Below are 27,906 nucleotides of genomic sequence, written 5' to 3'. Positions count from 1 at the left end.
CAAACAGGTCTAGGCTACCACTAACAGACTATAACCTTCTGAACTACACAGGCTTTTAAAGATTTCATAATAACTTTTTCTAGCTATATTCACATCCGGTTGCTACCATAGTAATCGTGGAAATATTTTCTTAACCAAAGCAAAGTTTTGAAAGTCGTCTGTTCTGTTTATATGGATGCCTGCATTGGAGCCCATCAGATCAATTTTACTAATGTTGAAACTATAGACTAGGAATTTGTAGCTTTGAGATGCTGTTGAACTATAATTCCCAGCAGCCCTTATCAGCATGATCAGAAGTCAGAAATGCTAGGCCTTGTAGTTCAAAACATAGTTAAAAGACTAAGTAAGACTCATCTAAGCCCTGTAACAATTTTTGGATGCCAGCTTTTTTATATGATACACCACCTTGAATCTCTGGATTGGGTGGTATAAACATCACTGTAAGAAATATGTAATAGACTGACTGACTCCAGCCTTTAAGAATTCTGGAAACAATTGTTCCTAACCTTTCCTAGGATGTCAGAGCTGAATCTGTGGCATTCTATCTGGGCTTGGTACTGACCTAGGGCTAAAGTTTTGCAAAATCAAAGACTTGGAAGCTTACAAGCAAATAATGACAATGGAGAAATAACTCAATGAAGAATCATGCTGGTTAGCCTTGGGGAATAGAGATTGTCTTTGAAAAAAAGGAAGCATTAGAGTTACTCAGTGACTATTAGCCCAAGCATCCATAAGATTTTGATTAAATGGCTTTTAAAAGGGCTCAACTAATTTGAAGAACATAAATCAACTGAAGGATATTGACTGTGATGTTTGTTTGAAACTTCCAGATTCAGAAGGAGTGTAACTCTGAATGGCAGATACTGGAGAGAAAAAAATTGTTTGTGCATTGCTGTCATAAGCTCCCTATGAATTTTCAGAGACATCTGGCTGACTGCTATTGCACATCAGGGATGATGAACTAGATAGACTGTTGTTCTGATGCTGTAAACTTTTGTTATGTAAAAGTGATCCACAAAGTGCCACATTCATGACAACATTCCTAGGTAATTATTTGCACATATGAAACACAAAGTAATAGACAAAGTCTATGGCCAGTGTTTCCATATACCTTATGGTAAGAGAGGGAGCAGTTCAAACATTCATTTGTGAGACAATGTGTGCTTTGTCATAAGGTGATGAGATTTGAGTGATGTAAGTGCAAGATGAGATTTATAGCTGTTATTAAATCTTAAGGTAATTGTTATTAACGTTTAGCAATCCTCCAGTCCTTATTACTGGGAAAATTTCCTTGCAGATGAAAGTTCTTGAGCTTCTCTGCCTCATTCCAAACTAGTTCATTCAAATAATCCTCCCCAGTTCATTCTATTAATCCTCTTTTACCCAATTTCTGGGACACATCTAAATTCCTGTGGAACTCCAAATCACTCTTGAGATTGAAATGCCCATTCATTTCTAAACACAAACAACAAAACCCTATTTCAGTGATGAAAAGATCAATTTAAAAATACTCTTTTTTAAAAAAGTGATTTTATTAGGTCCCTAAGCACATTCCACCCTCAAAGCTAAATTCTAACGATTTAAAATAGTCTTATATAGAATTGAGACCATTTCAATTGACACATTTGTGAAAATTGGTTGTATTCACTGTGACTAAGAGTAGGAAAATGTGGATTTTGGTTGTCAAGCTCAGCTTGAACTGTCCTTTGATTATCTTTACATCCTCAAGTCTTTTGGTTTTTATAGATAATGCTGATGATAACTATTGTGCTATCTGTTAACAATAAACATAGAGCTACTTGATGTTTTATCAGGACACTTTAGCACGCAAATACTTTGCCTTTTTTTATAACGTATATTGAAGCTAGCTCATTCATTTATTGACATAAAATTTAAGATCACGTTTGTTCGTTTGTTTTGACTTTGGGGGTGAAAACTCACTAATTTTGTATAAGCAATCAGATCATATGTATGTTGGGGTTTTTCTTCATTTGTTGACCTTGCTTACTCTTGAGTGTAGTAACTCAGGAGGACAGGAAGGAGATAATGGTTATGTTTTCCAATACTGTTATCCTTGCTCATAGTAAGGATCAATATTTTAAAAAGAGTTTTGACAAGACCTCTGGTTATAAATGCAGAAGGAAAACTGGCAAGCAACTTATCTTGGCAGAGCATTCAAGATCACTGCTTTGTCACTGCTTTCTTTTGTTAAGCCAAGTCATTTTTCAGTAGGTATCTGAGGCTCTGTCGGCTCTACAACCCTCTGTTTAGCAAATGACAGACAGCGTTTGTACATGGAAACCAATTCAGCCACTTTCTGTTAAGAGTATGTATTTATCAAAAGCATTTAGTATGCCACCGATTTGACCATTATACAAAAAGCAAAGAACTTCAGCTATACTATTATTATTGGTAAGTGGTGTATTCAAAAGTAGAAAATTCTTCAAGGATGTATTTACATGAGCTTACCTAATGTATGGAAGCTTTAGAATAACCCAGTCTTGCAAATACAGGTCTCATGTTTTGTTTTTGTGTATTCATCTGATCTAGAAAATTCCAGGAAGATAAAAATTCAATATAATATAATTATGCAAAAGACAGTTCCAGTGGGGTTTTTGTTTTTTAATGTTGTGAAAAAAGAACCCAGGATAAAGCTAATGTTGGCATAGGTGTGAGATAGGGGAAAGCAAAAAGGGCAAAGCAAAAATGGCTAAGCCAAACACACACAAACACAATCCTTCGGTCTCTATCTTTGGGAGCTATTTCAGAAGGGGTGGGTGACATTAGTGGTAACCTACAACAGATCTTTTCTCTGCCTGACCCTGCTCCAAAGTGTCTTCATACGATGTGCAAGTAGATCTGTAAAAAATTATTACAATCTAAGATCACCCAACATGATACAAATTTCATAAGCTGCAACGAAACTTTTTGCATATGATATGCATTAGTGTGAGTGTTGTTGTTGTATTCCAGATTGTAGAGAATATTTTACTTGCTTGCTTACTAACCAAATTTCTAGGCAGCCTAACTCCAAAATGATTCTGGGTGGCTTCACAGATTAAAACACAGAAGGAAAGCAATAATATTAAAAAGTAAGAGTGATCCCAAGGAAGATACAAAGCACACTCCCTACACCAAGGCCTAGGGAAACAGCCAAGATTTTAGAACTCATTTGAAGGCAGGTAGGGTGGTGCTCTGGTGGATGCTGTTCCAGAGGGTGGATGTAGCGACAGAGAAGACTTGCTAGATGACATTGCTTGATTGATGGGACCTGACGCAAGCTAGATCTGCACAGCAGGGCAGGCAGTATGTGACACATGGTTCCTCAAATGGGCCATGTGCCATGTAGACTTTAATGGTGATAATCAGCACCTTGTACCCTGAAGCTTATTGGTAACGAGTGTAGCTCATGAAACAGAGATATTACATAGGTATAGCGAGACCTGCCCATCACTGCTTTTGCTGCCACATTCTGAACAGCTATATTTCTGCATGGTCTTCAAGGGCATTCTCTATACTGTGTTCTGGCCTGAAACCCAACTGAAAAGGGTCCAGATAATATGTTTCTTCCAGGATCCACTGCAACTGCAACCCAACCACTTTCTTAATTACCTTCCCTAGAAAGGGGCAGTTGGAGATTAGATGAAAATTGTCTAGGATGGTTGGATCCAGAAATGGCCCTTTAAGGAGAGGGCATACCACTGTCTCCTTCAAGGCTGGCAGAACCACCTGTTTCCTTAAGAGGCTGATACTGCCACATGGGCACAGTTGTATGTCACCGTTCACCAGCGAAGACAGACAAGGATCCCACAATAGGTGGCTGGGTTAACAGTGCCAAGGATCCTGTTCACTTTCTCAGAAGTTTCAGGATCAAACTCTTCCCAACTAGTGAAGCAAGACCATGCCTCTGTCACCTTGACTGGATCAGTCCAGTCAGGGTCCAACTCTGAGCAAAACCAAGTGACTTCAACTGCTAGACACCTAGAATATTCTTCACAGTGGCTCAAAAGATAGTCCTGGAGCCCATCCCTCTCCAGCCAGGAGTAGATCTCTCAAAAAAGTGCCACTAGTCAGCTATCATCCAATGTGATAAAAGTGGAGAAATAACTATATTTGAATACTCTTTATTACCACAATGCAATCCTAGGATGGTTTCTTATACATGCTTGGTCAGGCAGGGGTGAATGTGGAAGTGGGTTGAATGGGTCCCATGGCCTGAGAGGGCAGAGGTGGGTTGGTGGGGAGGCTGAGATGGTGGAGACATGAGGGCAGGTTCCAGGGGAGTAGTAATAGACAGGGCGAGATATGATGGGCATCTGCAATGTATTTATAACATTTATACCAGTGGTTCACATTTTTTTCAGAACTGGGAACTGCACTTGGACTTTGAGTGGCATTCTAGTATTGCATGTAACTGAGTGGGGCCAGGACAAAAATCAAATTAAATCTAATTTATATTTAATTAAAATAGAATAAAATAAAATATTATTATGATTGATTCTCAGTCCAATATTTTACGTTTTCTCCATTCTATTGCACTGAAATTAGCATTTGTTGACAACTTTTGGAGATACTGTGGAAGTGGGACTCATAGTTTCTGGGGGTCTACACCTTGTACATATCTGCAGTTTACCATGTTCTTCAGGCTCTAAGGTTCCTAGACCATCTTTCAGAATAATAATAAACCAAACAGTTACTGTCTTCAGGTTCATAATCTACAGAATTTAAGACAGTAAGTGTGGTGATACAATCTGCACCCAATGTCTCCATATTGCTTAGGGCAGGGATGAACAGTTTTTGCCAGAGTCTGCATGGAACTCCTGAGCCCCTTTTTTGCAGAGTCTCCCACTTGAAAAGAGAGATGGGTTTCCTGTTAATTTTTGATCCTTGGCTCCACAAATTGTTTGAGCTGGATTTTAATGCAATAGAACAGGAGAACTGAGTTTTCTTTTTCCCACCATAGTAGTATTCAAATGTGAATTCACTCTTAGATAAATACTGGCTAGGAAAAGCTATTCATACTTTTCTCTATAACCCATTATTCTGAACAATATAGATTCATATCTGAAATTTCACCTTTCCCCCCATCATTTTCCCTTTTATGTGCTATTACTGTTTTCTGGCCATCTCTTCGCAAAATTTCACCTATTGTTTTATTGATGAGATTTTAACTTTATGTTGCTTTTCTTAGGGTATGTCATGCTTTCAATATTATTTTATATGTAGCTTAACCTTACTGGGTTTTCAGCTCTCTCAGCATTGTGTGTGTTGAGCCAGGGATATTGCAATTTGCTTTGTTTTTACTGCTTTTGGAAATATGTATGCTAATATACTTAAACACCGCTGCTACTAGAATGTCTTTTTTGCAAACATAAATAGCAGGGTATGTAGAACAAAATATTGATTTTTCTACACATGCTAGCAACAGATCCTGCACAGCAGTATTCAACAGCTCTGTGCATATCTCAAAAGTGCTTCAAAATATAATTTAGTTGTCGAAAGAGTATAGTACAGAAATTGTGACACTCCTTATCTGACATCTATCTTAAGCCGAGAAGTAATTCTGCAGATGTCCATGTATACTTGGCAGTAGACAGTCCAAATGTGTACATTAAAAATGATTCGATGTCCAGTCAGCCTCAGATATACACAGCTGGATCAGAATGTTCAAGAAAAACAGTAAAATGCATTTGGTCTTTATATTGTGGCATTGATAACTGTGGCGATTTTATTCCAAAAAGTTGCTTGTTATCAACCACCAAGAACTTTGTTCAGGATATATATGAGGTAATACACACACACAAAGAAATAGGGCAGCCAATGTGTTATAGCGCTTAAGATGTTAAATAAAGAATGGGAAAACCCAAGTTCACAGCCACCTGTGCATCAAAGCTTACTGGGTGACTTTGGGCCACCCACGCACTCTCAGCCTAATCAACCTCTCCATATTGTGGAAGAGAAAAATAGGTCTTGGACTATACATACATATAAACACATACTTGATACTATTTTGAAAATCAAAATCTACACATTCAGACATTAGTGTGCTGATTATACCACAATGTAGAGAAGCTGTTTGTTTTCCTGCAGCAAAGTTCATCAGGAGAGAATTATGGAGCACCAGAGATGCTTCTTTTCAAATCAGTAGATTTTCTTTAAGTAAAGGTTAGTAGGTTTGGAATATAAGTAGAAACAGCTAGTACACCTCCACCAGCTCTCCCATTATTTCAGTAACTAGAAAATCTATTATTAATTCTCTCTGAATATTTAACATCTTACTGCTTTACAGGAGAAGGATACTTGTGGTTGTAGTATCAGAACTAAATAGAAGCAGGAGTGCTTTTTCTTTTTTGGCAAAATTGGTTATTTGATTTTCATAGCAATGCAAAATTAAAAGGATGAAATATAAATGGAGAAATGGTGAGAAGGCTTCCTGAACAGCTGAAAGATCAATCATAGACCAATGGCAGGCTCAGAATTTAAAATAAATGACAGAATATAAAAGCAGACAAATGTAGAAGGTGAAGACAAGGGAAGGAGAAGGGGAAAAAAACAACCATCAAGCACCAGTTCTTAATGTAAGTGAACAGAGAGAAGGCAGATGGTGATGCTCTACCAGGAAGTTTTCCCTTCATTTGTCTCTCTCATATAGCCACATAAAAAGCAAGTTAACTTTCAAGAAAAGAAGAAGAGCCATAAAACATATTTCAGTTGCACAATTCCAAGAATATACCTTTTTATTTCTTTGTAGATTTCCTCTGTTCAGTTGAGTAGGATCATATATACTGTATATATGAAAACACATTGTAATGGCTCCTCTTGTACATGGGAAGGGTCTCCCCAAGAGGGGAACCAGACCCTGCAACAAACCCTAATGTCTATTTTGCCTCCACATTTGCTCCAACAGCACTGTCCCAGGCCCTAACAACACAAGATTAGAGATAACTTCACATCTTCTTCTCAGTGACCGTTTAAAGTTACGACAGTGCTGAACGAGGGGGACTTATGACTGTTCCTTGTAATTGCGGCCATTGCAGTGTCTCTGCGGTCACGTGATCATGATTCAGGCACCTGGCAACCAGCTTGCAATTACGACAGTCGCAGCATCCCACAGTCCTGGGATCACCATTTGCGACCTTCTTTTGCCTTCTTCCGACAAGCAAAGTCAATGGGGAAGCCTACAGGAGGTCGCAAATATAGAATGCATATAGGTATATACAATAGCTATACAACTAATAAAATGTTACCTAGTTGATTATGTAACCTCTGTAAGTCACGAGGGTCCTTGTTGGCAATACTTTCTAAAGAATGACAATGAGAAATAGATATATTTTGATAACTCTATATACTATATTTATTCTTGACAATTCACTTCTTTTTTATTACTTCTGCACAGTGTATTTAAATTTAAACCAGATTAAGTGGCTCCACACACTCTGTTTAAAAATTATATTTGTGATAATGATATTGTGGAACAGACAGTGGTTTAGAAAGTGTGGATTAGTTTTAGGGATTGGGGTGGGGGAGGTGGTCTTTCATTGTGCGATGGTACTAATAGGTGGATTTTTTGTAGTTTCAATTGCTCACTGTATTTTTGTTGCTATTTACATAGCATTATATTGATATGACATCAGGGCTCCATTAGAGGCAGGAAAATTTCAGCCTAGCAGTAGGAGTTTATCTGGATTAGAGACTAGGAATGCAGAGAATATAAATGTGCAACATGCAACTGCTTTCAGCTGACAAAACTTTGTCGGCAGGTGGGGGCAGAAAAGGAAGGCAAAGACTTCTCTGTATATGGTATAACAGAGGAAAAGAGCACACTGGATTTGAAACAGAACTGAGTATAAATTCTGTACCATTTCTCCTGTCTGCTCAGAGACTCAGATATCTGTTATGGCTGCGATACCCATATTATTGTAAAGATTTAGTTCCTAGCTAACTCTGGAAGTTATAACCTAGTTCATGCTGTGTCAAGGCAACTGAACATATGGGACCTTTAAAGTAATAAACAATAGATCCCTGAAGAACTTATGGTCTACATTGGGTATGGGGAACTTCGGTCTTTCTGTAAATCGGATTATAAATCCCCATCATTGTTGACCATTGGCCATGTCCATTTGGGTTATTATGATCTGCAGTCCCCACATCATCTGGAATGTTACAGATTTCCCCCTTAGGGTAAATGTAGACTTCTGGAAGAAAGAGCAAATGAAGACTGGTTCCTAAGAGTAAATATGAGATATCCTTCCCTGCTTGAAAAGTTAGCAAAGGATCCTATGGAATGCTTATTGTATATTAAGAGCTGTGGCGGGTAATGGTGAGAAATGGTTTCTTATTTAAAGATGATTTAGTTTTCTAAATGTTGTTGCTTATATATCCAAAATTCAAGAGAGAGGTATTGACAGATTTGGATCAATTGTGTGTTTGTATTAGTACAATAAATCTGTAGGAAGTATCTTTAATAATAAAATTAGAACTGATTATGCTCAGACACTTCAGAAAGGTAATTGAAGAATCAATTGGAAGAGGAAATGGAATGGGATGGAAACCTTCAAGAAAAGGCGGAGCCTTATTTGTATACAGAGTGTCAGTTGTAATGTTTAAAAGCTTTCAAGTCTTCACCAGATATATTTTGCAAATAGTAGCCTGTCTTCAGTTTAAGAGAAAACTGATGCCAGAAAATCAAGTTTAGAATTTTGGCTAATAGTCAACCGTTATTATTATTATTATTATTATTAAAAATGGCCTGAAAGGGGGAAAATGCTATTTCAAAACCCATATCAATTGTTGTCTAGTCTGTGCTTAACAGTATAAATATTTATGAGGTTTGTAAAGGCAAGTCATATGGAACTGTGAAATTATATAAATGTTTTGCAAATAATGCCATTGTGAAATCTACCTAGCCTTAGGCCTCATTCAGTTTTTCCTTTGTAAGTAATAATTGAAAGCAAAATAGAACAATAGTGATGGAACATATACTGCTACATATTTGGACATGATTTATTTAAATGTTACTTTGATCCATGCTTTCTTTGGCCCCCAATTAAAGGGATGTCCACATGTAATAAATTTACACTTTCGTTATTTAAACACAAATGAAAACAAATGCTTAATTGTTTTGGAATAGTTAGGCATGAGGCATGAGCCTTCTAAATCTCATTGGGTATTCAGATTTTTACCCTACTCAAAACAAAAAACAGGAAAGGCACAGCCATGTTTATTTTAAATTATAAAGAAAAAGATTAATTATAAACCTACTCTGGGTTTAAACTTAAGCAGAGATAGGAGAGAAAAAAAATCTTTCACTGCAAAAGTGAATGTCTCCTTACTTAAACTTGGATTTCACTTCTGTTTGAAATCAATAAGGGAGGAAATTTAAGGATATGCTTGACTTTCCTTTTGCAATGAATGGACTGAATGGTGCATAATTCTGCTCTATTGTAGGAAAAAAGGATGTCCAATATATTTATACAGATGCTCTCCAGCGTCTCTGTCAATAACAGAGATGAATAAAATGTGGTGAAATAATTATAATACATGTTTGAAGGTCTTCTATAAAAACAAAACACGTAAAAGCCTAATCTTAGTAAAATATGTAAGATAACACATTTCAGTGTCACTTCAATATCCACCTCCACACATAGGCATATATTTATGCTAGTTATGACTCTTCTCAAATTTGGTTGTATCCACAGCAATTCATACTGTGGTTTGTTTGGCTTTGCTGTGTGTTCTCTGTGTGAATCCAGCTTTTGTGATTTCTAAGCAATGTTTTTCTGCCTTAATATACGTAATCTATTAAGCTAATTGTATTAATAGCTTTAAGAAAACTAGGATAACAGTAAATATGAGCACATAACTGCAGGGCAGCATTTTCTCTAAAACTAATGTGCACTTCTGAGTAAAAGGATGTTTAGTACAGATAAAATGGGTTAGTAGTAAAACGGATGTTTGGCAATGTATGCAGAAGGACGGCTGTGCAATGATTCAATTCAAAAATAATTCCATCAAATATATCTCTTCAAATTAATCTAATTGAATTGCTGATTCAGTACATCATATAGAAGTGGATGCCTGGAAATCACTTCGGCAGTTCAAAGAACTTCTGCACATGCCCATTCACTTTGTTAATCAAAATGACAATCAAAATTGATATGACTAAATTTCATGATTTGAATGAAAAAATACTAATGGATGTAATTAGAATAGAATTCCCTATAATGTTGGCCTTTTTTTACAGTGGATACAAATGGTGTTGACACCTTCATTGAACTCTTTACCATTATTCCAAGAATACCTTCATTGAACTGTTTACTAATACTCCAAGAGGACCCTTCTGGACCCTTTTAGAATATATATTGAGGCCCAGGCATAGGATAGAAACAACATTTGATTTCTGTGAGGATGACCGTGATGTGGGAAGGGTGTATTGCCAAGAGTCAGGCAGTGGCCAGGTGCTTCTTTTGCTTCCATTGCCTCTTTTAGGATCCAGAGACAATGAACACACCAGTAAGTAAGGAGATTTTAAGCACTATTGTTACTTCTAGCAAACAGATTTAAACAGAAACACAATTTAAGCTTTATTGTCAAAATTAGCAGGCTGGTTTAAACAGAAACACAAAAGCATAACATACCAAGCATGATGATAGCAAATCTCCCTTCAGCTATTGGGAACCCTAGTGGAACAACAGTGGAGAGACCCCAAGATGGCCAATTCACACAGTACCCAGCTTCAGGTCTGTGTCAAAGCTCCAAGCTCAAGGGGCATACCAGGGTCTTATGAAAGTCTGGCACTAAAACCTCATGACCTTGTTTCCATGGTACCAAGATTGCAGGACCTGACCTTGGCTAGATGGTGCACCTGTTCATCATGTAAGCTGACAAAACTGTGGAAAGTAAACCAAGAGCCTGGGAACAGTACAGGTAACCTTGAGGTCCTTCTCTTTATTTCCCAAGCAAGAATGAAAAACAAGCCAGCTAAACATTATGATGACTCAGAATGAACTCTAAACTTCTAGAATCTTCTTAATGTGAAGGAGAATCAAAAGATGTCACTACACTCCTCGAAATACAATGGTCTTAGGGGTATTAACTACCCCTAAGAAGTCTAACAAGACCAGAAGGGATCCCCAATGTCACAACAGTGGGAATCCCTTCTGGTCTTGTTAGACTTCTTAGGGGTATTTAATACCATCAACCATGGTACCCTTGTAGCTCACTTGTGAAGTTTGAGCATTCGGGATGCTGTATAACATTAGTTCTATTCTTTCTTGATCAGGCAGCTAGGGAGAAGAGGTCAGCCTGGCCAGCACTCATGTGTGAGGTGCACAGGGTTCCATCTTCTCCTACCTAGTTAATCTCCATGAAACAGCTAGGAGAGGTCCTATGTTGGTTTGGGGTAAGGTATGGTCAATATGCTGATGATATACAGCTTTACCCTGGACTTCATCTTTTCTTATTAATAATTAAATCTTGCAGTCTATATGAATTATTAATGGTCCACTGGTCAAATTTATTTGTATGTTCTCCTTCATAAAGATATATATTTAATATCCAAGCAAGAGGTGATATAATCTGGACCAATTCTTTTTCTGTATTTATCATTATTAGTAAATGATCCCTTGTAGGTTGTATTGTTTCCATTTATATCAAACCAAATATATTTATGTAGACCATCTGAAAGTCCTCTTCCTTCTATAGAAGTAATTCAGCTATAAGGTTCTGTAATGAATCTGTTATGCAGATTCATTACAGAATGAATCTGTACTGAGATTAGATTAAGTAACTAGCATAATATACAATTTAAAATTCAGTGCTGCCAGTCCACCTTGATCTCTTGAGTCTTGTAAAATAATGGACTTTATCCTAATTCAAGGAGAGACTATGTAAGATTAATTGATTGTTTCTGTCAGTCATCTAATATTCTACCTTCACATCTTAGTGGAATCATTTGAAACAAAAAGTTAAGCCTTTGTAAAATGTTCATTTTACCACTGTGATTCTTCCTAGCCAGGATGTTTTCAACTTTTTCCATTTAAGATGTTTGCCATTGTACTTTTTCCCAGTCAGGAAATAATTGTTCTTGAATAAATCTTTATTATTTTTTATTGAATAAATGCCCAAATACCTAATCTTTTTGACAGTAATGTTGTAAGCCCTCTGAATATTGTTTTTCTTCCTCAGATAAGTTCCATGTTATCATCTGAGTCTTGGTCTTACTAATCCAATATCCAGAAAATGAACTATATTGCTGTATAGATTCCATTATTAGTTCTAAAGATTCTTGGAAGCTAGTACATTCTAAAGTTGCTCTGGATAGCATTTGGGAAGTGATGTGTGAAACCATCTCTTTTGATATTATGGATTTGAAGGACTGTGGGTTATAAATCAAAATAAGCAAACAAACAAACAAATGAACTAGTATGTGTGTGTGCATGTGTTACTTTGCTGAAAATATCAGGGTCACCATTAGAAGGCAGCAAATAACTTGATGCTTCTGTGTCTCTTTGCTGCCATCAAATGGTCATTAGAATTTTTGCTGCCCAGATCTGGATAGTCCTATTCTTTCTGTAATAGATAGGTTACAGAATGTATATTACATAGTAAGATTAAGGATGTGCGACTGTAAGACTATTAAAACTGAATTTAAGCTCTTTCCTACCAGAGCCTGTTTTCCTGAAACCCCATGAACATAAAACTTCTTCAAGCAGCAGTGCTAAAATAAGGAGTAGTAGGGATCAATTATTATTCAGTCCCATTTGGCATAACTTGCATTGAGATTTGTGCAGAGCAAACATAGCTATGATTTCATGCTTTTCTTCCCTTTGGCTTATCTTAACACTTCGTTTGCTGATCGACAGATTACCTTTAAAATAAATCACACAGAATAAATCTTAGACTAAATTCTCACTTTTAAGAAGAAAGTGAACACAGCTTCTGTTTTAAGAGCTTTGTCTGTATAGTATTTAAGAGCTTTTGAGGGAAAATATCCGGTAGTATGCTCTTTAAGATCTTTTTTTTTTTGTAACAAAGCTGTAAACATCATTGCTTTTGTGTCTACACACAGCGTATTGTTCTATGGGAAACAATCCCACGTTGTAAAGGAAAAGGAAAGCATAGCTCTTCTCTATCTTCTTTCAGAGATGATATCATGATAATATGGCATAAAAGCAACTTGTATTGCTCAATCCACCTGATCTTTCCCCCATCAGAAATAAAATACCTAATTTTTCAAATACATTGATGAGGAAATACCTTAAACTCCAATTTGTTGCTGTTTAGCAACTGACGGATTTGAAACTCATTTATCAGACAAAGGGATATGCTAAATTGCTAGCTCCACCATCATTTGAGAATAATGCATTACTATTAGATGGTATCACTTTCTTACATCTGAAGATGATTGATGTCTGAAAGCACAGGTACAGGCTAGAAATGTTGTATTTTTTCCCCTAATTTTTAACATTGGATATAATCAGGTATGTTTTCTTAAACCACAACATTGGCTGAGCAAGTATTTCCAGTATAAAATCATTAATTTAGGCTTTTAATTTACAATAAAATGCCTAATATATTTGTTAAATTAGATTAACAATTAAGCAAAATCTTAATTGTTAATGTATCACCCATCAGGTATATATGAAACAAAAATTATAATAAGATGACAAATTGTATTTTGGCTGCATTTCTTTGCAAGATTATTGGGAGTAAACCAGTTTCTCTGATGAAGCAATAATCATGAAAGTACCATCATTTTCTATGAAAACAATTAATTTCCCATACTAATATTAAATGATTTGTACCAGCATTTTTAGGCAATATAATCTGGGTTAAGTGTATATTCTGAGATTTTGGGACATTCTCTGTCCTGAGTGGTGACCAGCATCCAGTTATTAAATTAGCATAATTCAAATTCTGCAAACAATATAGATGTCAGCCTTGATGAAATAACAGGAATATGTAAGAGACCATGGCTTAACAAATAATAATCCAGTTTTTTTTAAAAAATGTAGATTTACAATTCATGTTCCAGAAAAATCATCATCATCATCATCATCATCATCATCATCATCATCATCATCATCATCATCTATATACTACTAAAACTCTTTTGTCTGTTTGATACTTTGTAACCTAGGCAAAACGGTGTCTTGTGGGTCAACAGTTTTTGAACCAAGGTACCTCAGATGGGCTAACTTACAGAATGTACCCAAACTCTGGGACCCATGACTCCTGTGAAATAGAAATTTAGCAAATTTTATAAAACATTTTATGACATAATACAAAATGTCATAAAATATTTCCTGTGGTCAACTCCTGATGTTTAACTGTGCTATATAGTCTAACATGGACTACTTTCAAGGCAAATAAATCTCTTCCTGAATTTTTAAGAACTTTTCAAGGACATGAGAAGCTCTGCCATTGTTGAAAGCATGAGGAATCTGGTAAGGAAATATCTCTGAAATGATGACCCAGTGGGTCATGGGTTGTCTAGTAATTTATTAAACTTGTTTGCCGCCTGACTCTCAACGACTCTGGGTGGCATACAAATGCCATTTACTTTCAAATTTTCCTATGTGTCTTAGATACATTTTGCACTTTCTTCTTCCTTCCTACTTCATACATAAAAGTACTGTGCAGAAACAAATATCTTTTCTGCCACCCTGTCGTCAATATATTCCTTTTTTAAAGAATTTGAGCCAGGTTTCTTCAGTCTTGTCAAAAACAGGCTGCAAATAAGATAAAACAGTACATCAAAATAAACTAAATATAACCAAAAAACCACAAACATATTAACCAAACAACCTGATATCTCAATGTAAACACCCTCCAGAAGAGCTCTGTCTTCAGCTTCTTATGGAGGGTAGCCAAAGTAGGGGTTAATATGATCTCAAATGGGAGGCCATTACAGAATGCTGGCACTGAAAAACACCTCCAGGTTTTGGTCTCCTTTACTTCCTAGAAATGGGGAACAATCAATTGCTTACCCTGATATGAACACAGTAGTTGGGCCAATTCCACTGGAGAGAGATGGACCTGTAGTAACCAGGTGCCAAACATAAAGGGTTAATAACAGCACTTTAAATTACACTCAGAAGCTAAAGGCAACCAAGGCAGGATCCATGATACAGGTGCCATAATCTCCCAATGCCACCTGCTGGTGAGCATCAGAGCATTTTGTACCAGCCCGAAGCTTCCAGGTAATTTTTAAAGACAGCCCCATGTAGAGCATTTTGCAATAGTCTGATGGGTGGCGATGAGGTCATGAGTCACTGTAGCCAGGTCCTCTCATCTCAGGTAAGGCCGCAATTGGTGCACCAGCTGAAGCTGGGCAAAGGCCCCCCTAGCTGTAGAGCTTCCATCTGCTGCTCCAGCAGGAGCTGCAAGTCCAGAAGAACCTCTAGGTCACAAACCTGCTACTTCAGGTGCAGTGCCTTCCCATCTAGAGTCACCACTGGGACCAAAAGAGAATGGTTCATATGTACATGTATGTATGTATAACATTTGTAAAGGCAAACTCTGGGTGGCTTACAATCCAAAAATAAAACAGTATATACAGCAATAAAAACACAATAAATAAAAACACAAGAACCAGTAAAACCAAAACAGAGAAACCTGGTGCCACAACCACATTTCTTTGATGCCACAACCTCACTACATTCTCATCTCACCCTGACCTCATCCTACCCCAGCACTTGGGGGAAGGGCCAGGCCTTAAGTGCTCTCCTGAAGGTTAAGAGCTTGGGGGCTTGTCCAATCTCAGGGGAGAGTATGTTCCATGGAGCTGGGGTTGCAATAGAGAAGGCACACTTCCCAGGAACCAAAAGATGGCAGTGTTTAAGGAAGGGACCTTAAACAGAAAGTAGACTGAAATACTAAGAATAAAAAGACCCAGGGTAGTGTTATTAGTTAAGATATTGGACTGGTTCCAACCTACATTCTAGTTCACCATTAGCCATGGAAGCTTACTGAGTAACTCTGGGCTAGTCATTCTTTCTCAGCCTGATCTACCTCTCAGGATCTTTGTTGTGGGATAAAATTGGAGGGAGCACTATAGCTACTGCTTTGAACTCCTCTACAAAATTATTGTATTAAATAAAGTTAAGTAAGTAAGAACCTCTGGATGTTTCAATATAAGTTATTTCCTGCAGAATATAAAACTAATTTAACTCTGAGGAGGTATGTAATCTCATATTGTTGAACTAGTGATCCATCTGGCAGGAGATGGATTTGTTTGGGAATCTTTGAGGGATATGTGGAATTTGATGTTTTAAAAATGTGTGTGTACATGCCAACTCATACACACACTGAACATGAAATGTTCGCATAAAATTCTCAATTTAATTGGGGCAAGTAGTTCTACTAATAGTAGATTTAAACAGATCTAAAAAATGCAAAGAATGAACAAAATCCAGTGTCCTTAAATAAGGAGATTTACTCCTCTCTCTTAAATCTCAAAGGTCTCTAGGGTAGATGATCCTCTGAAGAATGGTTGGTAGTTGTATGAGTTGCATTACTGAAGAAGAAAATAACTCCTCCTGGATCCTCCAATGAAAGCCATTCCATAAAGGTCAACACAATGTTGGATTTCATCACAGTATTTGAATCTTCAAAATATGGACTAGAAACACATTTGAAAGAAGCATTCTGATAAGATACTTGCTTCTAGAAATTAATCCTGCAGTTGACAGGAAAGAATTTAGAAATGAGCACTTCCAACTGATAGGATCAATAGATTCCAAAGAATCAAATTAATCTTCTTATCTGTTTCACACATGGCATAAAAATGACATATGCAGTTACCCAAGATTATAATAGACTGCTATCAAAGAAAGATGTAAATAGATTTTTTTTCTGCTTAAAATCCATAGTATTGTTTGCAATATTGCAGCAATGATGAGCATCCATAAACAGTTACATTTCAAATACGTTGAACTTTCCAGGTTCAGTTGTTTTTGATCTTTGTTTCCAAACTCACAAAGAATATTTGAGTGATCTATGGAATAGAATTTTGATTAAAATATTTCCAATATCTAGTATGATTATTATTTCCTTTATGTAGAATTGGAATGTTAATAGCTTGTGTGTGTATATGCACATACAGACAGAGATGTTCCATGTAACACTAGGAGTTTCAAACTGTCAAGGCTATACTGTGCAGATATCTTATGCACACCATTTCAGAGTCCAAGTGTCATAGTTAATTTTTTAGTGGAATTCTGACGCTGTGTTGTAAAAAGCAACCAAGGCCATGATGAAGAAGACAAAATATAAATTTGTTTTAATTTAATTTAATTTAATTTAATAAAAGAAGTTACTATGATTATTACCCTTCTGTCATATTAAAAATTAAAATCCTGTGATACACCTGCGGAGTGGGCTCTGGGGATTTCACCTAAGGATTTTGGTAGTGGCATACAGTCACAGGACCATCTTGTAATAATTGGCTGGTAGGAATTCATAGCTTCCCTACCCACAACCTCTCACTTTTCTGTACCTAATGTATAGTCAGAATGGTTTCTGGAACACTATTCCTTATTGGAACCAGTTTGGTCAAGTGGTTAAGGCACTGGGCTAGAAACCAGGAGACAGAGAGTTCTAGTCCCGCCTCAGGCATGAAAGCCGGCTGGGTGACCTCGGGCCAGTCACACTCTCTCAGCCCAACTCACCTCACAGGGTTGTTGTTGTGGGGAAAAGAGGAGGAGGGAGGAGTATTAGGTACGTTCGCTGCCTTGAGTTATTTATAAAAACAATAAAGGCGGGATAGAAAATAAATGAAATAAATAAGTAAATTTCCCTAATGTAGCATCAGGCTCAAGTAAAAGTATCATTAGGGGTTGCAGGAGAATTTCAGTGGTATCAGGTCTCTATTATAGTGTAATGAAAAAAAATTGACCTACTCTGCACTGAAAGATCAAGGCAATATTATTTAATCAAATATTTTTGCATTTTCCAGGCATAAAAACAACAATTCAGAACTGATAGGAAAACACAACTTTTCTCCCAGGAGAATAAATTTGTCCTATTGTATTTGTGATGTTATAAAACCTAATGGATGATGTTTTGGTTACAATTGTGAAATTTGAATAGAAGTATACGTACAGAACAAAATGCTTTCATTTAAAATATGCAGTGATTGAGCTCGCTTAGTATTTCAAAGACATCCCTTCTCCTTGGGAAAGACATTTCTATTATGTTTATCCATAAGATTCTTCTTGTACAGTGCTTGCATGCAGCTTGCCATAAGAGTTATCTGCTCTGGCATGTGGAGCAACATGAAGTATCTTTAGGGCAGAGGGTAATGGGGCCTTTTATTACCCGTGCACATAAATCATAACGTTCTGCTGTTCCAAGCTAGATTTGTCAAACTGAGTTACTCTTGGACAAAATATCTAATTCTGCTTCCAACTGTTCTTGTTATGGATTGGCAACTGGTTCAGCTGGTGGGTACACTTGAACGAATGCACAGAATCAATCAAAGAGAATACTTGTAGCTCAGGGTTGAACTGTGGAGTCCTTGGTGCTCTCTGAGCCTTGTTGTTTTCTTGCAGACGTTTCATTCCCAGACTAGGCAACATCTTCAGAATGTTGAGCACAACCACTAATAAGTACCAGAGAACTAGTAAAGCATCTCTGCTGTTTAAGAGTCTTGCAGGAATCATGGCACCTATAGGCACTACCCTGCCAATCCTAATTCATGAATACCAGTGCCTATGTTGCAAAAATGCTGCTTTTGTTCACAAGAAGAAGATAGCACTTGATTTGAGGGAGCCTGCAGTTTGCAGGAGAAAGACACTTTAGTGAGAGCGAGCAAAAAACAAAAGCAATAAAGACAGTCTGTACTCAAAGAACATAGAATGTTTATTGTTTAGGGCATGGTAGAAAATTTGGATGGGACATCAAATGGAAAGGAGTATCAGGCAGGAGAATTTGACTGGCTGACTTCACCAATGAAAAAACAGCACTCTGCATTGTAACTTCCTGGTCCTTATTTTTATTATGTTACATTCAATTATTGCACTCAAGTACTGGAGTTATCAAGTACTTGGTCTATGTGGCCAACTTTCTCAGTACTCAGTGCAGTGTCTTAAATGCTGGTAATCCCCTCAGGTCAATTTAGCTGATATTTAACCAGCTGATAAATGACTGTCTGGTTCTCTAAGATGAACATTGACTTCATGTGTTATTCTTTTATTGTCTCTCTTCTCATAATAGCCCTTTTCTAAAGGTCGGATTCAATTTCCACTTTCACAAGTGTTGTAAATCACCAAGAGATTCCAAGGAAGTCAGTGTACAGTGTGAAATAAATATGAGCTATAAATTGATCTGCTTGATTTATAAGATGGATGCTTCCTTATCACTAAAAATTTTGTCAGGCATTTCAGAAAGTAACTGAAAAGATTGTAAGAAAGGGCCGCCAACTGATTTCCTACCAAAAGTGGGAGTACTGATGATTGTATAGTTAACTATATTATGAGCCTTCAATTAAAAGCATTGAAATGAAGCCTCAGTTGAGATCTTTTCTCACTGCATTTTAATACAGATAGACCTTGCTTAATGACTGCCCTGTTTAGCGACTGTTTGAAGTTATGATGGCGCTGAAAAAGTAACTTTATGACTGGTCCTTGCACTTATGACCGTTGCCGCATCTCCGCAGTCACATGATCACCATTTGGGTGCTTTGCAACTGGTGGGCATTTGCTACTGTCACAGTGTCCCCCAGTCACATGATCACCAGTTGTGTGCTTCACAGCCTGCTTCTGATAAGCACACTCAATGAAGAAACATGCAATAAAATCATAACTTGCAGTCACATGATGTCTTGCTTAATCACCACAGTGGAAGTGAGGTCATAAGCCTGTCGCAGTCATGTAATGTTTCGTTTAATGGCGTTTCTGGTCCCAATTTTGGTTAAGCAAGGACTACCTGTATGGTGCAAATGAATCAATTCAGGTTTGCTAATGAAAAAAGGATCTGCTATCTATATATGAAAGTCTAAAGTTTCATATCCTTGCTTTTTCAAATGATTATTTGCCACAGTGAGAATGACTGGGTATCTGTTATATCCTCACTAGGTCCAGTCTGTGAATTGTGTATATATCATTTTCTTTGGTTATGTTCTTGACTCTTGCCTCAGGTTCTTACAGTCTGCCGCTGTCTGTCAGATTAAAAGATTATAGGCATATTTTAAGGATTTCCTAGATTTTTAAAAACTTATTTAGCAGTGAATTGATCATCTGGAGATGTACCAAAAATAGGCAACCATTGTAAGCCAATACTTATAGCTTTTCAGACTACTGAATGTAGCCTGTCATAAGGAGCCAGTAACAAATGGTGATCCATGTCCAGGAGATGGCTGCTTATCAGTATACGAAAGAAGTATGGCTTCATTTCCATATGGCATCCTAGCGTTATCAGGAAAACAAAGCTTGATCATCCTAACCAATGCCAATGTATTTGCCAAAGGTTTTGAAGAAGAATTCTGGCCAGCATTTCAGAGAATGGCTTCATTTCATATTGTATTGCCAGCTTTTAGAACAGATTCTTATTCTGCTCTACTAGGCTCTTCACTACAATCAACCTTTGAAATTAATTATAAAGCCCCCTTATGAGTTCTATGGATAAATACATGCATTAATTTATTAAGAGTAAAAAGAAAATCTTTAAGTGTTGCAAATATAAATGGTTTTTCATTATATGGAGTAAATTGAAAATGTATTTCTATCTTTTTTTTTTTTGGTCTCCATTCATATCATAATAGGCTGTCTTTGATCAGTGAAATCACACTTCATGGCTAATTCTCATATTACTTTTGCCTGCAGGCATGCTTTAGGATACTTGCCAGAGGTCATCTGAAACAAATTGGCAGCCACAATTTTAAACAGTAACTTTCAGCTCACATTATTGGAGGAAGAAAATATCACCTTGAAATAGGTGGATTTCAGGCACTAATGTGGGCTTCTCCATTACAGTGGCAGGGCTGCCTAAGCCCCCTTTTTTCTTTTTTTTAAAGGCAAGTGTAGCTGACTTTTTTCCCGCTGAGAATGCTGAGTTGTATCACCTTCCTCCCAACTGCCAGCCTCTGGCTGAGTCATTCCATTCTGCCATTAGTGCTGACAACTGTATCCCAAAATAAGTGAATAAAAGGAGCACCACACCACAATAAGGGATTTCTGTAAAACATCCCTCTCAGTGTAAGAGTTCATATCGCTCAAAATTACCAGAGGAATTCCTCAGCTTCATGGACTAAAGGTGAGGCCAAGATTGAAAGCTAAATGTTACTCATCGCTGCTTAAAATGGCCCAAACTGGTTAGGCTGCACCTTATTCTGTGGCATAGGCATATTCACAAAATAAAGCAAATCATTAGAAAACAAGGCAATATCATAATGGATCATTCCTTAAAGGGGCAGCACAAGAAGACAAAAGAGAGAACTGGGAAAATGTTTCTCTGATTGCCATTGATACCAATTGGTATTAATGACACTCCCAAAATAATCCTGACATCTATGTGGCTGGAAAAAATAAATTTAATTGGCGAAGGCCCTTAGCTTGTCCAAGTAATACTTTCACGCAATAGGACTGGGAAGGAATTATTTAAAAAAAAAATCTTGGCTGATTTTACAACAGCCAAGGGCTTACTCTGGAGATATGGCTCATACTTGGAACATTGTGAAAATCAACACGGCAGTTGAAGAGCTAGGGGAAGAAATAACTGTTTTTTGCTAGGCTTCCCAAAATAATGGGACTGATGATGAAGGTTTGGTTTACATACCTGCTATCCAAATTAGAATGCAGCTAAATTGAGAAACAGTTCTGTATGATTTCATTTGTTGCCTTCTTTTACTTTATACAGGAGGTACATGCCAGAGCCCTGCTCTTCCAGCCCTGGTACGTCCTTCAGCCCCCTCCTTGCAGCCATCGTTGGATCTCAAACCCTTTCTTCCATTCCCCTTGGACACTGCCGCAGCTGTCAATCTCTTCCCCAACTTCAATGCAGTAAGTACTATAGTGAAGATTTAATTTCCATGTTCCATACCCCATTTAATTATTGGCAAAACAAAAAATACCTTCATACAACTGTGTACACACATAGACACAAGCATGTGCACGTACATAACCAAAATGAGCAGCAGCTAGTCTCAGGAAAAATAGCAAGAAAATAAATCCATACCACAGAAGAGTAACTGTCTTCTAATTTGTATATGTCAAATTAGTTATTGGAGTAATCAGAAATAATGAAAGAACACATCTGATCCATTATTTTGAAGTAGTTAATTATAAATTAATGTTTAGCAGTATTTTCCATGGGTTCTAAATAAACACTCAAAACTAGTATTTAAATTATTTGTAGTGACAAAGACATAACCTAGACTGATAAATTTCTCAGTAGTACCATGGAAACTAATAATGTTGAATCCCTGTCTATGAGAATACTAAATAGGGCTGAGCTTTCCCATAAATCACTGTGTTTGTTTATTACATTCTTAAACTGCCCAGTAACTGCATTTCTTTGGTTTAATTAAGACTATAGAAGTTAATGATAACAGAACAGTGCAACAGAATCACTAAGTGAAATGACAACAAAGCAGGAAATGTATCAGGGACAACAGGGCAAACACAAAAGCACTAAAATAGTTCCTAAAATGTTGGGAATTAAAAACAAACAAGCAAATAAACAAAACCCTTCACCTAATGCCCAAAAGAACATTAAGTAGGTGCCAGGTGAGTCTCCCTGAGGAAGGCATTCCATAGATAGAGTAGAAGAATGTAGTAGAAACCACATGTAAAACTCTTCAATGAAAGGGGGAATCCTGATTTAGTATACAGATGTGCATTCTGTATGTGGGGAAGATAGAGTGGGGCCAGAACTTTTTAAGATAGGTTTTCCTCATACATGGAGAACATTGCATGACCTTCCCTTCCCCTACAAAAGCATATAAGGCATCAACTTTCTTTTCAGAATAAATCTTGTATTGTAAAGATATATTCTACTTACATTTGGTGCTCTTTTTGGAAATGGAACTCAGATTGTAAGATTTGCCTTATGTATGTATATGCTGAACTTCTAACAAATGGAATATATTTCTATTGTTTATTTACCCTGTTACAGGCTCATTTAGTGACCACAGTTGGGACTGGCAACTCAGTCGTTAAGTGAAGCAGTCGCTAACTGAACATCATTGTTTTACTTCAGCTTTCCTTTGCTTTACAGACATGTGGAGGTTGTAAATGTGAGGATTGGTTGAAAAGTTACTTTTTCACCATTGTTGTAGCTGTGAACAGTTGCTGAATGAGACAGTCACTAAATGAGGACTACCTGTATAGCAAGGAAATCAGCACCTGGCAACCTTATTCTGTCAAATTGCACTCAATTTGTACTACAGTGCTGGTGTCTAGTGAAACTCTGAAGGACTCTTTTAACACAGATACTGCTGTAATTCTGAGGAACTAGCAAAGTCTTTATGTTTATGATTCTCTGAATGCAACACAGTTGGTAGAAAAGGATCTATACTGTGGCGTAAGTATTATAAAAGACAACACAGACACCTAACAACAGAATGTCTTTGGGATCTGGTAGCACATGAAAATTCAAGCTGAAATAGTATTCTTATATATGAATCTTACTGAACTCATTGAGTTTACAATGTTAAACTGCAGTTGTGTGCACACATAACTAGGAGTAAGCCCTGCTGAACTCAGTTGAGACTTGCTTATGAATATTCATCAATAGTGTTATCTTGTTAACTGGTGTTCCACATCTTACCAGATGGGTCCTGTTGTTAGGGGGAGGATCACAGAAATAATAAAACAAAACTAAGTCTGTAATTGCAAAACACATATGTTCCATATAGTTGTTTTTATGTTGTGAAAAAATAACTTGGACAGCTCTTACATTCATTTCATGAATGCGTTTGTCAGCTTCCTTCTACTTGAGTTTAATTAAGAAGCACAATTAACTATATAAATATAGTTTGTATAGTCAAAATATACAATTCTGACTTTTTTTTACTTTTAAGAGCTGATAAATACCTTCATTCTTGGGTTTTTTTTTTCACTGTCTGGGTAACACTCAAATTTATATTGAGAGAAAGAAAAGAAAAACAAAAAACCCAGAATTATTACCTTTGTTGAGCCTTAAGTTTGCAGGGCTAGATTTAAGCTTTAAAAATTTTAAGAGATGCTTATCATATCTACATTTAGTATTCTCTCTTCTTTCTAAAATTCAAGCTTCTAGTCATATACTGTTCATACTATGCATGGTAAAATGAGACAAAATAGCAGACAATAACCATGTACAGAAATGGCATCCTGTGAGTCACTAATTTAGAAATGGCTAGAACTGGATTTTTGGTGATGCTGTTTCCATGCTTGATAACTAGTTCATGCTCATCCTAAGCTATGTTTAATGCTAATGTTTTAGTACTATTATAAAGTAGAATAACAATAATATAAGGGGAAAATACATATTGCAGTAGTTCATTGGGTCTGAAAACAAAAGTGTGGAACTAAACACTGTAAGACACCAGATATGCTATGTTGGATTTCTCTACTTTTCCAAGTTTCCCATAACTTACTGCCTGTATTTTTCTTAAATCATGGAGACATCACAAAATAATTACCATTCACCCTTCTCTGCGTCAGTGGGAGCTATGAAAGATAGGAATTTCATATGCAATTATTGCTACATGCTACAAAAGGGAAGCCATCTCAGGGAAATGTGGAGCCCAAGTATAAAACCCTGAGGAAAGGAAGTGGTAGAGCAGCCTTTCTACACAAATGCCATGATCTGAGTCTATACATATATTCATAAATCGGGAATGCAATTTTTTAGTTTTAATTCTCTAATCCTATATTCTGCCTTTCAGATTTTCTTGAAAACCCATCCTGACTCTTTGTTACTTTGCTTTTCTTTGTAAGCCACCAAGAGTCATGTTGATTGCAATGACATAGACACATGTTTAATAAATAAATAAATTTTGTTTAACAGAACAGAACTCACAATCTCTTGGTTTCTAGCCCAGTGTTTTTAACCACTACACCAAACTGGCCCTCTATTATTAACATACTGGCTTATATTTGCTATCTTGAGGAAGTGTAGAATATACATGTATAAGCAGATACATCGATAGATAAATACAACTTGTCTTCTTTTCTTTTCTAATGTATCAAAATAAATAGACCAATTCACTTTTTCATCACTCAACTGTAGAGTACCTCCCCAAAGTCCGTTTTTCTTATAGTGTTTTATAAGGCAGTTCCCTTAGAATCAACAGGGGACATCAAGATAAACAACATTAAGATAAACAAAAAAATTATGACTTGTAATTCTTGAGAGAATGAATCACATAAGGAAACGCAAAGTTCCCTGAGTCCAAGTTTAATTGCTCAAATCCATGTTTAACTGTACAAGCACATTTACTTCATTCTACAAAACAGTTTGGCCACACATCCAGAATATTGTTTGTTCAGTTCTAGCATGATTTCTGAATGGCTTCATCAAATTTCACATGCTATGGCAAATAGTGCATAGACACAAGACAGTAAGATGCAGTAAATATCAACAGCATTTTTACATTGTAGCCTAGTTTTTCCTTTCATGGTAATCATGTTGAAACCAGGGTTTATACCCAATAAATTTATACTATGTTTTACCATTCTTGGATCCTGGGAAATCCCATTTTCATTGTCTGTTTCATGTTTCCATTAATATATAGTTCTATTCTAAGCAGTAAAATTTTCTTACAATCCTTGCTGAGAAAAGAATGACTAATATTACTCAGCAATCTGTGTTCCAAATCCTTTTTTATTCTACTGAAATATTTATATAATCTACCACATGTCATTAGATTTCAGGACAGGATACACTAAAGCAGAACAATAAAGCAGCCTAAATTTAAAAATCTGTTTAAATTTATTACACTGCTGCTGCTTAGTGAATTTTGCTTTGTGAAATTTGATCCCTGTTGGAATAGAGCTACAGACCTCTTACAGTAGTTACCATAATGAGATTTTGCTTGGCAATGTGACCTTTGTTTTCTAGTGTAGTTTCTTGACATGCTAGATTATACTGAGCTCCTTTTACTACCTATTTCTATGCTTGAGTTAGCTAATAGTGTTCTGTAAACACATATCTTGCCTAAGAAAGGCTAGTGCATTCTACATGTTCCTCCCTGTCTGATAAACCTTTAGGGACATGTCATATCAACTAGAACATTATCAGCCTAAGGAAAGATAGGCTGTAGGTTAGATTTGACTTAACAGGACAGTTTGACAAGGACATACTTTTTAATGTTTCTGAAAAGAGTTCATGTCCTTCTAAAAATGATTTTATGAAGCAGGCTTATAAGGCTATGTGTGTGCTTTTTTCTTTCCAAATCTATATACAGGAATTAATGCATGTATAAATCAAATACATAACTTGTAGAAATGCCTAATTCTGCAATTTTACCACTCCAGCAAGAAACTCAAGATATAATTAACTGAAATACTTTGTCCTGATCATTTGTACAGTTCAAAATAAAACCAAAAAATAATGTGTAGAAATGTCCAATTCTGCAATTAACAAAGTATCTTCTAAAAGTAGTTTATTTTACTATGTGTCTTCCTCAGGTGAGGAGGAAGACTGGAAGGAAGAATCTTAAAAGCTAAATGCAGTACTTCCAAGCTGTTAGGTATGTAGATTCAACAATAGACCCCACCATCTTTGCCCCAGGCTCAGACAGCTTCATTTTTTATCAACTACTGATTTTACCCATTATATTTTCTAATTGTAGGGCCCTTTTCAGTTGTGCTCAGAAAAGGGCAGTTTTTCCAGGAACACCAAACTGTACTGGGCATCTTAAAAGAGCAATTTGAAGAGGCCAAGAAATCGGTGTCCTCAACTGCCTGTAAATGGCAGGAGTGGCTCCTGTTGAAAAGAAAAGTTAGTTGTCTACCCAACATTTACTTCTATGAGGTCATGCCAGGAAATGTAGTGCCAGGTTCCTCAACCCATTCACCACTGTGGGTCAGATCAGTCCTGTGGACTAGAAGCTAAGCATCCTCCCACTTTCATATCTACCCAGTATTTTATGGATCTATGTTGTTCCTTGACCCTTCTCTCCATTAGTCCTCTCATTTACCCACTTACCCACCCCCTTCAAACACTTCCCTTATGGGGAAAAGAGTAGTACAAGAAACCTTGTATCTTGGATTCCTGCTGACATGGACAGAAATTGCAATACCCGAGACTGGGTATGTCATGAAGGATATATCAACTTAGGATGCTATAGATGACTACATCTCTATGTTGATTGCCAAGTTATACCAATACTACCCGATCAAGCTATTCTCTGACAGAGATGGGAATTGTAAAGCAGAGAGTGATATCATGGCCTTGTATTAAGAGTCAACCTCAAGAGCCAGGCACAGTACTTCTAGGCCCTAGCAACTATGTTCAGCCTGGACCTGGTCCTGGTCCTGTAGACTCTGGTACAAACCAAGAGCTTTATTCATCCAATCCTTGAGAATGCCATCATCTGGAGGTAAAACTTCAGAAGACAAAGAGGAATGCAAGTTTTCACTTACCCTAAGAGGTAGATGAGCCAGGTAGATTACTCAGAAGCAGTCTGCTAAGGGAAACCAGATCTGATCAGGGCCAGCTGTGTTCAGTTGGGGTTAGTAACTTCTAATATTTAGAGGGCAACCTTGGCATGACAAAGCAGTTGGAACAACCTTGACCTGTAAGATCTGTTTTGATTTCTAGCTTATCAAGCTCCTTGTCAGAGAAATCCCTGGTATTTGACTTTACCTGGTCTGTGTGTTTTCCCATTTGTTTATCACTCTGCTGGTCTTTTGTTGAGTTTGCTTTTAGTGTTGTGACAGCAGGTGAGTGATCCTTTGGGGGATCTATTTGGTTATT

The 27,906-nt window shown here is 36.9% G+C and overlaps 1 protein-coding gene across 1 annotated transcript in view; it reads left to right on the top strand.

Annotated features, from left to right (window-relative positions):
- ZNF385D (zinc finger protein 385D) overlaps positions 1-27,906 on the top strand; it is a 197,270-nt gene that overhangs the window by 7,855 nt on the left and 161,509 nt on the right. Inside the window, exon 2 of the mRNA XM_063303891.1 lies at positions 21,859-22,001. Within this exon, the coding sequence (XP_063159961.1) occupies positions 21,859-22,001 (143 nt within the window). The remainder of the gene's footprint in view (positions 1-21,858; positions 22,002-27,906) is intronic.

This window comes from Candoia aspera, chromosome 4 (genome assembly GCF_035149785.1).
Source record: "Candoia aspera isolate rCanAsp1 chromosome 4, rCanAsp1.hap2, whole genome shotgun sequence".
Lineage (NCBI taxonomy): Eukaryota > Metazoa > Chordata > Lepidosauria > Squamata > Boidae > Candoia > Candoia aspera.
The sequence above is the reverse complement of the archived record's forward strand: the minus strand, read 5'-3'. Positions and strand labels throughout refer to the sequence as shown.